This window comes from Antrostomus carolinensis, unplaced genomic scaffold (assembly GCF_000700745.2).
Source record: "Antrostomus carolinensis isolate BGI_N321 unplaced genomic scaffold, ASM70074v2 scaffold32790, whole genome shotgun sequence".
NCBI lineage: Eukaryota > Metazoa > Chordata > Aves > Caprimulgiformes > Caprimulgidae > Antrostomus > Antrostomus carolinensis.
This window is the reverse complement of record NW_010289680.1, coordinates 46,563-62,421: the sequence shown is the minus strand read 5'-3', so window position 1 is coordinate 62,421 and position 15,859 is coordinate 46,563. Positions and strand designations below refer to the sequence as shown.

General features: G+C 33.7%; 1 protein-coding gene across 1 annotated transcript in view; it reads left to right on the top strand.

The window, feature by feature from the left end:
• Window positions 1-547: 547 nt before the first annotated feature.
• ASCC3 (activating signal cointegrator 1 complex subunit 3) overlaps window positions 548-15,859 on the top strand; it is a gene marked incomplete at both ends in the record, with an annotated part of 52,235 nt that continues 36,923 nt past the window's right edge. The window contains 6 exons of the mRNA XM_010171215.1: window positions 548-667; window positions 4,893-5,057; window positions 5,933-6,019; window positions 8,267-8,443; window positions 10,591-10,816; window positions 14,358-14,512. Coding sequence (XP_010169517.1) covers window positions 548-667; window positions 4,893-5,057; window positions 5,933-6,019; window positions 8,267-8,443; window positions 10,591-10,816; window positions 14,358-14,512 — 930 coding nt within the window. The remainder of the gene's footprint in view (window positions 668-4,892; window positions 5,058-5,932; window positions 6,020-8,266; window positions 8,444-10,590; window positions 10,817-14,357; window positions 14,513-15,859) is intronic.

The following is a 15,859-nucleotide window of genomic DNA, read 5'->3' as shown; positions in this document are numbered from 1 at the left end:
ATGCTTCTCATGAATGTAACCAATACAAAATAGAGCTGAAGTTTTCAAGTAAAAATCTGTATGCGGTAAATAATTTGGTGATAAAACTACAGAATTAGCAAAAAAAGTCCCCTGGCAAAAAAACTGTTACATTGGTATGAAAAATTATTCTTTTAATTTTATTTTTTTTTAAAGGTACTCTTCTTTAAATTACCCTGAGCATATTCGCTAAAGAATTAAATCGGTTTATTTACTTTTTTTTATAACAAGCTTGCTCAGTATCATCTTTTAATTGTAAAAATCATAAGTGGTGTAGCAAAGATCACGTGGGTCACTATCTATAGTATTATGTCACAGAACATACCATGTTATTAAATGTTCAAAAGATGAAGATGTGTCAATTGTTGAAGTTATTGTCCTATGATTATTTTAAAATAATTTAAGTTGGAAACATACTGACACTTTCTTTAATCTAGTGCTAATGCTCTGAATTCCATATGTTTTCAGCAAAGTATTTATGTTCAGCTGTAACATATATATTTAATTTTGTGTCTTTTCCTCTTTCCAGATTGCTCTTGGAACAGTAACTAATGTGGAAGAAGCAGTAAAGTGGATAAGTTACACTTACCTTTATGTACGGATGAGAGCAAATCCATTAGTATATGGCATCAGTCACAAAGCTTATCAGGTATAAAATGCATTTTAAAAAAATCTGTAACCTGTTCTGGGTCTCTAATCCTTCCCTGATGCAAGGATAAATATTTGCTATTTCTACTTAACCTGACATCAGCAATTCTTTTAAAGTGCTTAGAAAAAGGAAGATATTTTCTGTAGCGGAGTATTTTTAACACTAAATTAAGAGGCCCCTTCTGTTCACATAAAAATACATTTTAACTGGCCAAGTTATGCTCCAAAGGACAACATTCATTCTTATCAGTCAATTGATGTAAGTTTCAGTTCGATAGGCTAAGTATAAATGATAAAATAAAGCATTCTTCAGTTCCTTGCTTTCCTCCTCACCCTCGTCAGCTTTTGGTTTAAAATGTTTCATCTCATGACATCTTAGAAATTACAAAATGACATTTTTAATTGGGTTGGGATTTTTTTCTTTCTTGTGATTTAGTAATTATAAGATTTTTTTTTTATTCCTTTATTTTGATTTTTTTGTTGTTTATGTAGAAGTATTCTATTCAGTGATATAAATCAGAACACTTTTTTCATTATCTGTAAGTTTTAGGAAGTTTAATTTTTTTACCTGTTGTCTAAATATGGTTACTTTTTTCTGTACAACTCTTTAGAAGCATTTAATGTTAACATAGTTTGGACACATGGAATTGAGCCTAATGCAGGTGAAAATCTCACAAGTGTATGGTAAATGCAGTTTATTTCACATATCCTGAATCTGTTTTGTGACTTTGTAATTTGTCAAGATATTGGGAGCAGCAATTGTTGCGGTTATTGTAACTTGTAGATAGATATATGTCAGGAGATATTTTTTTAATAGTTTTCGTGTCTGATAGTGGAAGCTGCAGTGGAAGTAGGTAGGCTGTTGTTTAAGCAAGCTTCTGCAGACACCTTTAGACCTCTAGTCATCTCAAATCTGTTTTCTATAAAAAGCTTTACAGTATATTACCATATGTTAATATAACGCTATGTAACACAAATCACAAAGTAATAGATAAATGAAAAGCAAGAATGCCTTTGCTAGTGAGAAGAATGCTGTTATCCCATTCCTATAATTTACCTTTTTTTAATCAGGTATTTTTGTCCAATGTTACTAACAAATTTTAGATTAAAAGAAATGAAACTGTTCTAGTAATAACTGATGAAAAAAAGTAATAAAACACTAACGGAAATATTTTTTAAAAATTTGAAAAATAATGAACAAGAGTTGCTCCCCCTCCCCTTGCTTTTGTGTTTTTATTCAACTGCTGAGAAAGTGGAGACTGCCAGCACTTGTCTTTTCCTGCCACTAACCTCCTTTCTACCTCTTCCAATTTCATGTGCTAATAATAGACATTCCTATTTTTGTGTTAAGGCAGTAACAAATTATGTCAGTTTGAAGTGTTAACCATTCACATAGTATCAAAACCAATGCCGATCCCCTTATTTTCTAGATAAACCAGTTCTAAACTTCAAAGCTAATGTGTTATAGACAGTATACGGGTAGTATAGTGCCAGATGTGGGCATAACCACAGATTTCCTCGCTTAGGCCATTCTATTCCTTCTGTTCTGGTTATCAGCATCCAGTATTCATAACTGATATCTTATTGTTCCTTAGTAATGTTGCAGTGTGCCAATTTCTATCTCTGTTTTGGCTCACAGTCAATGTTACCCATTCAGAATCCATATATCTGCATAACCATCATGGGTCACACTTCCCAGCTGCTCAGTGGGGCTAAGATGCAAACTCGCTTTCCTTCCCCTTTCCACAAGCGCTCGTCACATTCAGTAACTCCTTGAGGGCGCAAAAGGTTCAGCCTGTCCACACAAAAGGAGTGTGTTGTACTGCACAGGGAGACCAGGGCAAGCATGCACCTGCCATGCAGCGATACATTCTGCACCCCACGTGTTGTCTCTTAGGATATTACTCTTCCCCACTTGGCCCACTTCTGGGCTGTGCCCAGAGGTAGGCTACTCCAGGCCCACTGCTTTGATTTATGACTTTTCAACTTGTTTGCCAGAAGCACTAATAATGCCTTTTACTAAGTTGGGAAAATGGACAAAATTTATAATGAGCAGCAAGAGGAAACAAAGAGTGGAAGGAAAAAGTGGACCAAATGTGTCATATTAGTGAAGTCTGTGGTATGAGTTACAGGCATTTTCTCATCCTTTTAGGGTTCTAAATGAAAGGTGGCTGTTCGTTGGGATTTTTTTTAAATGCAACACCTTCATCTGTCTTCTCTTTTTGGTTCTACTTTTTGGTATTCACACAGTTAAGCAAAGTTTTTTTATCCCCATAAACCGTATGTTTATGTTAAAAACATCTGTAAAAGTCAGAGGAGCTTGTCCCTAACACTTCTCTGAGTTAGCTGGAGAAAACAATGTCAATAATAATGTACTTCATCATGCATTCTTAAATTTCCATATGTATACTCCAGACCTGCTCAGTTTCTTGCTGCAAACATAACAAGACTTGTTTTTAAGAGTATGGCTTAGTGGTTTCCTAGGCTGGATCTTTTACTCTGTGGGATTTCTAGTTATACAAGTTCAACAAGAAGGGTGCTAACCATGGATTCTGTAGACTGGAATTGTGTTTCACAGCCTTTTCAAGTTGGTGACCTCTCCTTTAAAATTAAAACCTTTGTATTTGTAAAAACTATTTGGTCTACTGTTAGAGCTTTAGCTTTTTTTTACATAGAGCAAAAGACTGGCAGGTAGTTTGGACTGCCAAAGGAGTAGGGAAGTGTTTCGGTATTTTTAAAAAATTTTTTCTCCTCTTTAGTTTGAAGAAATATGAAACATCTGGTATCCTGAGAACTTTTTGAACACCTCTGCTCTGAAATCTGACCTCAATGCATGACTTACTATTGAGAAAAGCACTCTAGACCTTTGCCATTTTAGCTTTTGACTTGAAACTAAGGCAAGCCATAACTAAGGAGAAACAGCTTCAGAGTAACTGGTAAAGACAGGGAATATTAGGAACTAGTCTTGCAGCTGCTTTGTGGAGATATCTGTGTTTGTCTGCAACTCCACTGAACACGAGGTGAAGCACTTTGTCACAAAGCTGAAACTGAATCCTGGCCCAGGGAAAACCAGAGCAAACCAAGGCATAGCAATTCTTAAAGCCTGCTCCTTTTTGCAGTCTTGGTTGTATATCTCTGGTGCAGCTTTGCCAAGAGGGCTAGTATGACTTACTCTGTAGGAAATAGGAGTTATACAAGCCTTGAAAGAAGAATGCTGTCTGTGGACTAGAACAGAGTTTCAGTCTTTTCAAATCTGGTGACTAATCATTGCTTGTGTAGTTAGAGTCATATCTCAGGTGCACATACTACAGCAACCTGCTCTAGTAAAGATGTCCCTGCTTACTGCAGGGGAGTTGGACCAGATGACCTTTGAGGGTCCCTTCCAACCCAATACATTCTATGATTCTATATACCAGAGGGTTAACATGACTATGAATCCCTTTTCACCCATCCCTGTCAGTCTGGGTGTCCCAGGTGCATGATATGGAAACACACAATTATAAGGCAGTCCCACTCAGATGGGAGTTTTGTCCAGCCTTCTATGTACTAATGAGATAATATACATTATTCCTTGACAAAATGTCCAAGTTCCTGAACTTTGATATGAATAGAAGTGGTGTTGGGCACAGCAAGCTCCTTGTGAGCTTTTAACGTGAATGTTCATATGGTACATCTATAACTCAATAATTAGAATATCCCAGCTGACATACCCAAAGCTTTTGGGGATAATAGAGGTTTCTTTCTAGTAAATATTTCAGCCATCCAATTTGATGCTCATTTTATTTGGGATACAATTAAAACCATCCTTATGTCAGATACCAAGGCAAGGAATATCTTCAGCCATTTTCATAAATAGAAGATACCATGTGGTGGCATGTTTTTGTGAAGTGATACAGTAATGATAATTTCATTAAGAATATGTTATCATTAAAACTTATTTTAAAAACTTCAATGTAAATTTATTTCATAATCATGCTACTGTCTACATTGTATTGATAGTCTCGAAGCATTGTAAAAGAAATATTATTCGATTATATTGTCCTGTACAGACAATTACAGTCAATGTAACTGTCATTCGTGCTATCTCAGGAAAATCTTGACTTAATGACTGTACCTTTCTTTTATTTGATTTCTGACTTTGTGTGACTGAGTTACCTCAGTAAAATTACTTATTTAGCACTTTTTTTTATCTTTTATACAAATAAATGTGTGTGGTTTATGCCTAGATGGATCCAGGTCTAGAAAAGCACAGAGAACAATTGGTAATTGAAGTCGGCAGAAAACTGGACAAAGCCCGCATGATTCGCTTTGAAGAACGAACTGGCTTTTTTTCTTCAACAGATTTAGGCAGAACTGCCAGCCACTACTATATTAAATACAATACTATAGAGGTAAAATATGATGTTCTATTTCTGGGGTTTTTTTCCTTTTTGAACCTATACCTAAAATAGTTGTAAGATATTACAGAATATGTAGCCGATTTGTTCAATATATTTTCAAATCATATTTACTGAAACGGGGAGAGAGGAAATAGAGAGGAAAAAGAAACTAAGTATAAAGCAATACTGAAAAATTAGACTTGGTGGGAAGTGATATTTGAAATTTCTATAGTCTCTACCTGCTTTTAGGTGAATTATAAAAAACGTTTTGATATCTACAGTGTGTGCAACCATTGGTACATGAGAACAAATTCAAGTGCAGAGTCTGAGAACAGAAAAGTTTTTCTGCATTAATAGCCTGTCAGGTTGCCGACTTTAAACAACTTTTGACACTGTAATCAGATTGTGTTGGAAACATATAAGGAAGATGGATTTATACAAAACTTTGTAGTATTGGAAACTGGATTTGAGGTTCACATTCATCTTGAAAGCTTTCTTTTGTAGGAAATAAGTATTTTTCTTGGATAAAAGCTGAAGACTCAGCATTAATAATTTTTAACTTTTTACTATGTATAATTAGTCTCAGATTTATCCACTCAAATATGTCCTAGAATTTTTTTGAAATGGCCATAGATTGCATGTCTCTTGATTTTTGAGGTGCCCAAGTTTCAAGGGACTGTTTTTCTGAAAGTACTGAGAAGTCATTCCTGGATTTTTTTACAATTTTGCAATTGTTTCTGTTTAAATTAAATCACTCTGGTCTTCCAATACCTAACTTACATTTTAACCTTATATGCCTTTTAAAACCTCGGTTAATATTTCTTAGTTTTGTGCTCTATATTTATTTTTATTTTCAGTGTTAAATCAATTCATTTTATTTTTACTAGACTTTCAATGAATTGTTTGATGCTCATAAAACAGAAGGTGATATTCTTGCTATAGTATCAAAAGCTGAAGAATTCGAACAGATAAAGGTAAAGTATCCTTTCATACAAAGAATGTCTTAGAACTAGACACTTCTGTAGTACTCACTGCATAAATAATAAGTGTCCAAGTTTTGTTAAATATTAAGCACCATTATAAAATGTTTTCTAAGTAGGCATAATTAGCCTAGTAAGAACTCTGTATGCTCCCACTCAAAATTCACAATATGTAGTTCAGCTTGAGCTACGGTGCATATTTAATAACTAGTTATCGATCTTTGAGAATTCCTTTTAAATGCTTTTAAGAACTTTTCAGCTCCTCAGTTACTAACAGCTGAAGATAAGTGACCATTGGAATAGTGCACCCAAGGATGAGATAGTTTTTCTGTTTGAAGTTTAAACCACTATTAGATGTCTCCCTGAACAATTTGCTTTATCAGAAATGAGGCAGGACCCACTGAAGTTAACTCTGTGATATACTTCATACTTCTGCATTAGATTAGCAGAATGATAAATTCTGATAAATTATTTTAAAATTTGAAATCTAGAAAGTTGTTGTAACAGGTTTTGTTGTGCAAGCTACAAGATTACTGTACTATCGTATTCAGTTCAATTCCAACCTCCCTTTTTGCCTCCTGTGTGGGTAGGACACAAGACAATACATTGCAAACCAGCATGAGCTTGCTTGCCCGTGCTTCCATCTCATAGAGGTGCAAGCCAGACTCCACAGGGTTCATTATCTTGGGCTCATTGCCATTTTACCACAATTATACAACTTTCAGATCAGAGTTGGCTCTCATTCACCTGGCTCTGCGAACTGCCAGTGTGAATCCTGCACCATCTACATATTTACTTATTTGCACATGTTGTCTGAGTATTACCATCTCTTTATCTAATGGAGAAATTCTATTTTGCTGTAATCTCTTCTATTATAGAAGATAATAAACAGTGAGTTTTCACAGTGATACATGCAATGTTTTCCAAGCTGGAATGGGTTTTTTATGGTAGTGATATTGCTTTGCTAGGTCTAAATTTAGCATAATTGAGTATTTAAAAGGAAAGCATATGGAAAATATGATGCAATATGTTTCTATATTTGTAATAAAGTTAGTAGTGATGCTTCTTGACTACAGCATATTTTTTCTAGTTTGCTTTCTCATATTTGTATGGTATGGTATCAGTGCACCATCATTTCCAGCTTTTTGTGATTCATTTGCTGTGCAGCTCTGAATGTTAGAAGTAGTAACTGATTTTCACATGAATAACTCAGGATTTACCCCTCTGTGTGATACAAATTGTGATTTCTGTTAATATTAATCATGTCTCCATAATATCTTTAAAAATTCTATATTTTGAGATAGGTAAGTCACCAGTAGCTGAAACACAGAGCTAAATTTGACCTGTACCCTGCTATGTAAGAGCAGAAAAAAATAATCAAAAATGCTGTTTGAAGCAGAGCATAACATTCCCCTAACACTGGAGTCATCTGTGGTAATTGTGTCCTTCATCTTTTTCTTTCCTGTAGGACCAGTGGCTGGATAGGTGGAGTTTTTAACCCAATTGTCTTAGGGTCTTTTGTAAGTCAGGTAGTCAGGTCCAAATGTAAATTACTTTCAGCTGGTTCCCTGCAGGGACTAAACATTTACCCTCTTTAAATAAGTTTTGCACTAACAAGCTATCAGTAAATCAAAGAATATGTAGATTTATGCTGGTTTTGCCATGTAAGGGTCATCAGTTAGAATGTGAAATGCTATGCATTATTCAAACCATAGATATGAATATTTCTTTACTCATATTAAGACTTAATCTTATTAACAGTGAAAATTTTAATATCATGAATCATAGTACTTCACAGTTTTGAGTTAAAAATGTGTTATGCCACATGCAAACTATGTAACTATAATGAGTACATTTAATGTTAATTCAAGATTGCCCTAATCCAGATGGACAGAGGTTTTACTCTGGTCAAATAAGAAATGAAATCTCATCAAATGAAGGATGGTAGGGTCAGAAGATTCAATTTTTGTGGCATATCAAATTTTTGTATGTCAATGGCAACCTTAATAGATGGTGATGAATAATAAAATGTAATTGTGTCACTGTTAAGATAGTTTCAATTATGGTCTATTAACTGCATTGTGGAAAATGTAAGTTTGCTGCTTTCTTCTTTTTTTTTCGTTGAAACTAGAAACTCCATTTAAAAATAATGTAAAGATGTTATAAGGTAAATATTATTTCACTGTAAAAAAAATTTCTCAAATTGCTTTAGCCTCTTCATAATGTATAATTGTGTTTTAGGTAAGAGAAGAAGAAATAGAAGAGCTGGATACCTTACTGAATGATTTCTGTGAACTTCCTACTCCAGGAGGTGTAGAAAACAGTTATGGAAAAATTAATATCCTCCTTCAAACATATATTAGCAGAGGAGAGATGGACAGCTTCTCCCTTATTTCAGATTCTGCATATGTTGCACAGGTAAAAATAGTATTTTTTACATATCTGTTGCTGTCTTCTGCTGTTTTCATTCTCCCAAATGTTTACAATTATGTAAGTAGGCCCTGATCTTTAACTTTTTTGTACATTGTTATGCAAATGGACTTGTAAATTAGAGGCTTGTGTGTGTGCACATGTGGTATAATATTTAAGTAGAAAAAATTTGCAAAAGCCTACCTTGGGAGACTATTGCATTTTTTGTTAATTATGAACGTCCTTTTTGTTTGTATTACCCTTATCGTCTTATTATATTTAGTAGTTCTAACTGTGACTGCACAGAAATGTTATTCTTAACTTACTGGGTTTTCTTCTAAGTCTAGAAAACTGTTGCAATCCATTTTTGTCTTTTGTGTACTTTCATGCTTCATTCTGCAAAACATAAATTGTGTTTTATTCACATGCCTTGGTTTACACAAGAAAGATGTGCTATTACGATTTTATTGTTAGACGTAATCATGCAAATTTACGTATCAGTCTATATATTTGTTTGTCAGCTTGATTGACACCTGAATGATTGGTAGTTATACAGCATGTTCATTTATTACACAAAATAATAAGAGAACTGCAAGTCTGTGACACGGAACTGCCTGCTTATACAACCAGAGACCATCTTAGAAAGAAAGTTTAGAATTTGGATCCTGAAGAACTCAAAGTGACAAAATGTTTGTAGACAATCCCAGATGTGCAACAATTATGAATGTATAAAATAGATTATAAAGTTTTACTTTTTAGCCCTTCTCATGTTTCTTTTTTTCTTTTTTTTTTCTTTTTTTTTTGAGTCAGCAACATGTTGCATTGAATAATTTTTGTCTCATCCTTACAAAACATTTTTGGAAAGAATTGATTGTTAAATTGCATTTAGTTAGTCCTAAAGATGAGAGTTAAATAGTCAAAAGTATGCATATTCTTCAGCAAGATTTTCATATTAACATTACCTTCTCCAGAAGTGTTTACATTTCATAGCACATATGGGTATAAATGAGAAAATTCGGAAATCATTATGCACATCATAATAATTGTGGTACTTGCACAGCAAGATCATTTTCAGTATGATTCTTTTAATCTTTGCTTTCAAGACAATTGCTTTTATTTGTCGGTCTCAATTCTAACATTTTTAGTGAGCCAACATGGTCGTCTTCTCAGATCTTCGTAAATTGTACACATGGAACCAGTGCTACAAATTATTAATTTTTTTAATTGGATAGTGACTATTAAGAAAATGATTCATCCTCTCTAAGTAAAATAAATATGCTTCTTTAGAAACATATGCTTCCTATCATGACCAAATAATTTTCTACTTTTTATTCCTGTTGGTATTGCAGAACCAGTAGAGAATGATTGTATTTTATTCCATGAATCAAGAACAGAATTGCTAACCCAGGCACAGTACTGTTAGGAGGAAAAAGAAAAAGAAAAAAAAAAAAACAACAACAAACAAACAAAAAAAACCCCACCACAACTTCCTAATACAGCTTGATAAGTTTATGAAAGGAATATCATATCATAACTTAGGTTTTGAGGATAAGACTGATAAAACTGACTCATTCAAGCTTATATTAATAATTAATTTTCCAAGTCCAAAGCAGATTTATACAGTTTGGTTATACAGTAGTCTCATAAGAGAGTAACATGTTAAAAAAAGTCACTACTGTTGAACTTCTGTATAAATGTTGTGACATTCAGTATGAAATGGGATGCTATTATGAAAGCATAACTGAAGTGAAAAATTAAAATCTTGATTTCCATATAAACTGAATTTGCAGGTGTATGGGGGGAGAAGGAGGAAGCTATTAAGTATGGTAAGTGAATTTGTTTCAGCAGTGATTGAGACACAATAAATTTAAAACTCCCTAACGTTAGCATAACCATGATAAAAATTCTATCCAGACCTGCCACTACAACTTTAATTAGTTGCACATGTTTCTTTCCATAATTTCTGTAGGCAGTCATGAGGTAGTTCTGCCACTAGACAGTGATGGAAAAAAATAGTTTTCAAGAATGTTTGAAATAAGTTTGAAAAGAAAAATCTATTGTTATGGTTTGACAAAGATGAGTCTATGGGATCCTTTTCATTTTACAAAGAATACTTGAGAGAATTACAACATTTTCCCTTTTTTTTCACTCTCCAGAATGCAGCTCGTATTGTTCGAGCTCTTTTTGAGATTGCCCTTAGGAAACGTTGGCCTGCAATGACATATCGACTACTGAATCTCAGCAAAGTCATTGACAAGCGGCTGTGGGGCTGGGTTAGCCCTTTGAGACAGTTCTCAGTGTTACCACCATCAGTCCTCTCAAAGTTGGAAGAGAAGAATCTCACTATAGACAAGATGAAGGACATGAGAAAAGATGAAATAGGTGAGAAATCAGCAATGCTGATCTGCTTAAACTATTAGTAATCAATGGACAAATTAGAACTAAATCTGAGCCATTCATTAATAGACCCACTCTGGTCTGGAAGCCATGTTGATGCATTAATATGGTATTATGGTCCAATAAAGAAGGTTTATTCAGTCTCTACAGCTTGAAATATGGCACAGCTTTGAGGGTAAAGCTAGCCCATGTCCTGCCAACCCCTGAACACATGTGGAATGAAGATATATGTTGATATGTATTTACATATATGTGTATATATACATATTTATGTTGACCTGTGCTTCCCTTCTTGCTCACATTGCATAATACACTACTGTAAAAGGCATCTGTTTATTTTTGCCAGTTGACAAAATAGGGCCTTTTTTATTGAAATACTATTAACGTGAAAAAGAATAAAAGCAGATTATTATGTCTTGGTATACTATCAGTAAATGGCCTGCTTCTGAAACACTGCATTAATTTTCATTGAACATGGAGAATTCATTGTCACTGGTGTCATTGCAGCAAAGCCGTAATGGAATTTTTTAAAGGATTTGACACTTCGATAATGAGAAAATCCACAAGCCTACTGATAGACATAATGACAATTTCTACTATGTGTGTATAAACTGTTGTGCATAAACTGTCCACCAACTGCTTGAAATTGGGAAAAAAAAAATTGCTTGTATTTCTTTTTCTTATGTTAGGGTGTTTTTTTCTTATTTGGTCTTTCTTTGCACATGTTATTGCCAAGTTGTTGAGAAACAAACTGCCATTTTTTAAAAATCTAATTTTACAATAAAAATACAATTCATAGTCACTGCTTTTTAGAAATTATGACCTCTGACTTGATATTTCTCTCATTTGACAAGAGAACTGCCTTCCTAACTTAGGAAGCTTTGTTACATGCCTAATTTAGGTTGGAAAAAGTTAAATAAATATGTAAGAGTTTGCAGAATTAGAGGTTATATTTTATTTAGTAAGTTAAACCAAATGACTATGAGAAAATTTTAAAAGCTTAGTTTAACTGCACATTATAATATATCATAATTTTAAATGTAACATTTATATGAAGTGCTAGCATTATTGCTTCTATTCAGACGTATTATAACACTTTTTTATTCAGATTTGTTAATTTGTTGTGCATTTGTGCAGTCTTTTTAATACTTAATATTCTATTCCATTAATTGTATTAGTACTTTTTTCTTTTCTCTTTTTATGCTTCTTTCTCCTGATACCTTTGCTTGGAGAAGCAAGAAGTACAAAACCAGTTTTACTTCCTTCAGCGTAGCGGAGCTAGTGTTGACAAGATGGAAATATACCAGTGTATATTTATGTCTAGTTTTGTTTTCTGTTAACTTAGTTTGAAAGTAGGTGAGACTTGGGATTTGACTGTGAAAATAGGTCCTTGCTGACTATGATATTTCATGTTATAATATTCATGTTATGATATTTCATGTTCTCTGGCCTTATAAACATCATGCAAGTTGATCTGTGCGTCTCTGTGAAGTACTGTTACTTGCATACTTCCTCCTGTCGAGCTTCCCTTTCTGACACCAAGGGTGTGAAGGAAGCACTTGCCTGGCAGCTGCCCTATTTTTATTTGAAGTCAAAGCCATGTAGAAATAAGAAAAAGCACAGCGTCCAGGTGCCTTGTTCTCTGACTCCATAGGAATAATTTCAGTCTTAGCATTTCTTCCTTTTTAAATGTTACTGTGACCTTGGAGATAGAATAGAAAAGACAGGAGGTAGGTGGCTAACTCAGTCCATGGCCTCGGGAGAGATAAAAGCATCAGATGGGTGCCAGCTCTCCCAGTGAATGGAGAGCGTGTTGTGTGCACAGATCCTGGATTCCACTGTACCACAAACTGGTCAGCACCAATCTATGCGCTGCTGCAGTCTAACCACGGAGTTTCCAGAAAGCCAAGAAATCACTGTGTTATCTGAGATAAATAGTCCTGGTTTTTCAGAATGCAGATGACAGTCATTGTGGAATAAGCAAAATTTCTTCTTCTTTTGTTAAACTTACCTGTTTTCTCGAATGGAAGACACACAAGTCCACCACACTTACCATGATACAGAAAATGATTTTTGGCATTAAAAGGTGTGCTTGCCTACACAAGCTTATTGAGTCATATATTTGAATATTTGGCACATACCTTTATTTAACATTTCTGAAGTTTTACCTCTAATTGCAAAAGCTAGTCACTCTGCAAGTGTGCTATAATGCTGCATTGCCAAGTTGTACCAATAGAATTGTTTTGGTTTTTAATAATCCACTTGCTGGAGGTGCACTTATTTTACCAAATGCAAATTAAAGTGATTAAATATGTGTTAAAACTTTTGCATTAAGTATTCGCTTCTTAAACAAAATCACCATTCATTACTTCAGAGTATAGATAAAATACCTGTGTGAGGCAAAATATGCCATTCTGTTAAATAAGAAAAAACAAAGAGGGGAAGTCAGGATCAATATTAAAAAATAAGCAACTGCAAGATACTATGCTCCTAAATTTCATTCAATAGCATGAAAAAGTTTGTCTCACCTTTTCACTTTGCACATAATGCAAATAATAGGATTTCTTCTCTTATTTTTCTTTGGTTTTTTAATGGTAAAGTGTGCACAGGAACAACATGACAATATCAGAAAATATTGGTAGCCATTTGTAAGGTAGCTTTTAACAGTGAGTACTTATGAACATTACAATTAAAATTTAATATATGCTCCACATAATTATATAAGCAATTTCAGTGAAAAAAAAAAAGTGATAAATCAACCTTCATTCCCTAAATAAGCTAGAAGTTACAATATTTTTCAGGAATAAAAGAAATCATTGCTACATAGTTCATTTTATATTTAAAATTAAGAGCAAGGGAACAAAGATTTCAGCTGTAAAATGCAAGTAAGAATTTTTTTTAATTAATATAATGACTTTATTGCCTTACTTATTATCACTGTGGTAGAAAATTAGAAACATTGCAGCATTTAGTTTTTCCTTTGTCTCAGTTCTACACTGGTGTATTCTGAAAGATCAGGACTGCTGTGAGATGTTTATTAGTTGCGTGCATTTTTAATCTATTAACTACCTTTACTTAGTTTTATGGAAAGTGTTCTGTCTGCTTTGAATCACTACACAGGAATTGTAGAAGTTCAAATGTGTGCCCTTCATTAAGTAAAAGGTCAGTATTCGCGCTTTAAAAAATAACTATATGGCTTGGTAAGAGCCTGGTCAAAAAGTCAGTAAAGGAAAGGGAACTAGCTTGACATAATATGTTTTCAGAGTGAATTCTTAATAGTTATTTTAACCCCTTAGTTGTAGCCAACAGGGGGGTTAATGCTGATATTTCTAGGTTCTAAATTGCTAATTCAAGTTAAGTATTACAAAATATTCCGACATGCCAGGTCAAGAGAGTCAGACATTTACACACCTAAGAGCAAAACAAGCAAGCAATAATACTTCTCTCTAAAAGCCTATTTGAAAATTGGAGCTGTATTATTGTTCCTGAAAATGCAAATTTGTTACACCTAGTGTTTTGTTGGCAGGTCATATGCTGCATCATGTGAAGATTGGGTTAAAGGTAAAACAGTGTGTCCATCAAATCCCCTCCATCATAATGGAAGCCACAATTCAGCCAATTACCCGCACGGTCCTCCGAGTTCGGCTGAACATCGCTCCTGACTTTACGTGGAATGATCAGGTAAAAAAAAAAAGACAGGAAGCATTAATTTAGCTTCAGTAAAGGAGTTGATCACAGGGAGTCTATAGCTGTTTGGATAAGAAAAAAAAATATTTATTTTAGCTAAAAATCAAATTTGATAATAGGAACGGAATGACCTTTAAGACTTTGGTAAAAGAAGGCACCCAAAGATCATATTTTTATTTCTGTTAACTGTTACAGGATTATGCTGTTTGTAACATGTTGAAGCAAGTGCTTATACTGAATATTAATAGTAGTCACACACAGATTTGAGTTATATGCCGAAAAAGGAGAAGCAAGAAAAGGGAGACGCGGATGGCTCTCTGAACTATGAATGAATGTCAAATGCAGAAAATAAAGCCTTGAAATACAGTTCATGTATGCCAAGTTCTCCTGCTCTTTATGGCTTTACAAATAGACATTCACAACATCAGTGCCTTTTATTCCACTGGGACTTGTCTGAACAGAAAAACTGAGATATGTTTTTAATTATATTCATCTATATTTTATGCTGCAAATTTATATGACAGGAGTTGTACTAGTTGCACATTTAGATATACCCACACCCTTTGACTCAGAATCTGTTCATTAGAAGTTGATTTAAGATAAATCTAAATGAAATACAAATGTCCACATGGGGGCATTGTATTGTTGCTGGTACTTCTGAAACTTTCTACTGAAACAAGACAAACATACTTCAATGGGCAAGCATATTTTTCTTTTTTTTTTATGCTTAGGAGATTTACACTTAAGATAAATTACTCTGAAAGGTGAATATTAAGTATCTGTTATTTTATTAAAAAATTAAATCCCTTAGATTACAAATTCACCTTAATCACAAGTAAATTAGAGTTTTATTCCACAAACATTAAGATTATTTTAGAATTTATTTTCCCTACCTATAGGCTTTTTCTTTTCTTCTGGAAGTTTTACCAAGTTAGCTTATGAATGGGGGATTACTCATCAAAATATAGAATGCTAGATTTTTTTTGCTACCCAGATTTATTACAGAAATATTTGAATGGATACCTAACATGAATTATAATGTGAATTTTTTTTTTGCTGCCTTATTTATTTGAAATACTTCAGAAGGCAACAAGCATTACGTTATAGGATTGAAATGAATTTTTATTATTTAGTCTTTCATCCACTGTACCTGTAATCTATTAAAGACAAAAAACCCCCACGACTGTTCTTCATATAAAACTGTATCTTAATACAAAATAATTTCTCAATCCATTTTTAGATTTTTCTACAAAATCTATGTTCTTTTATATTTTTACAAATTGAAAAGGGGTCCATACAGAATTATACTCTCTCAATTCAATTCTGAACTTCTAAAGTGAT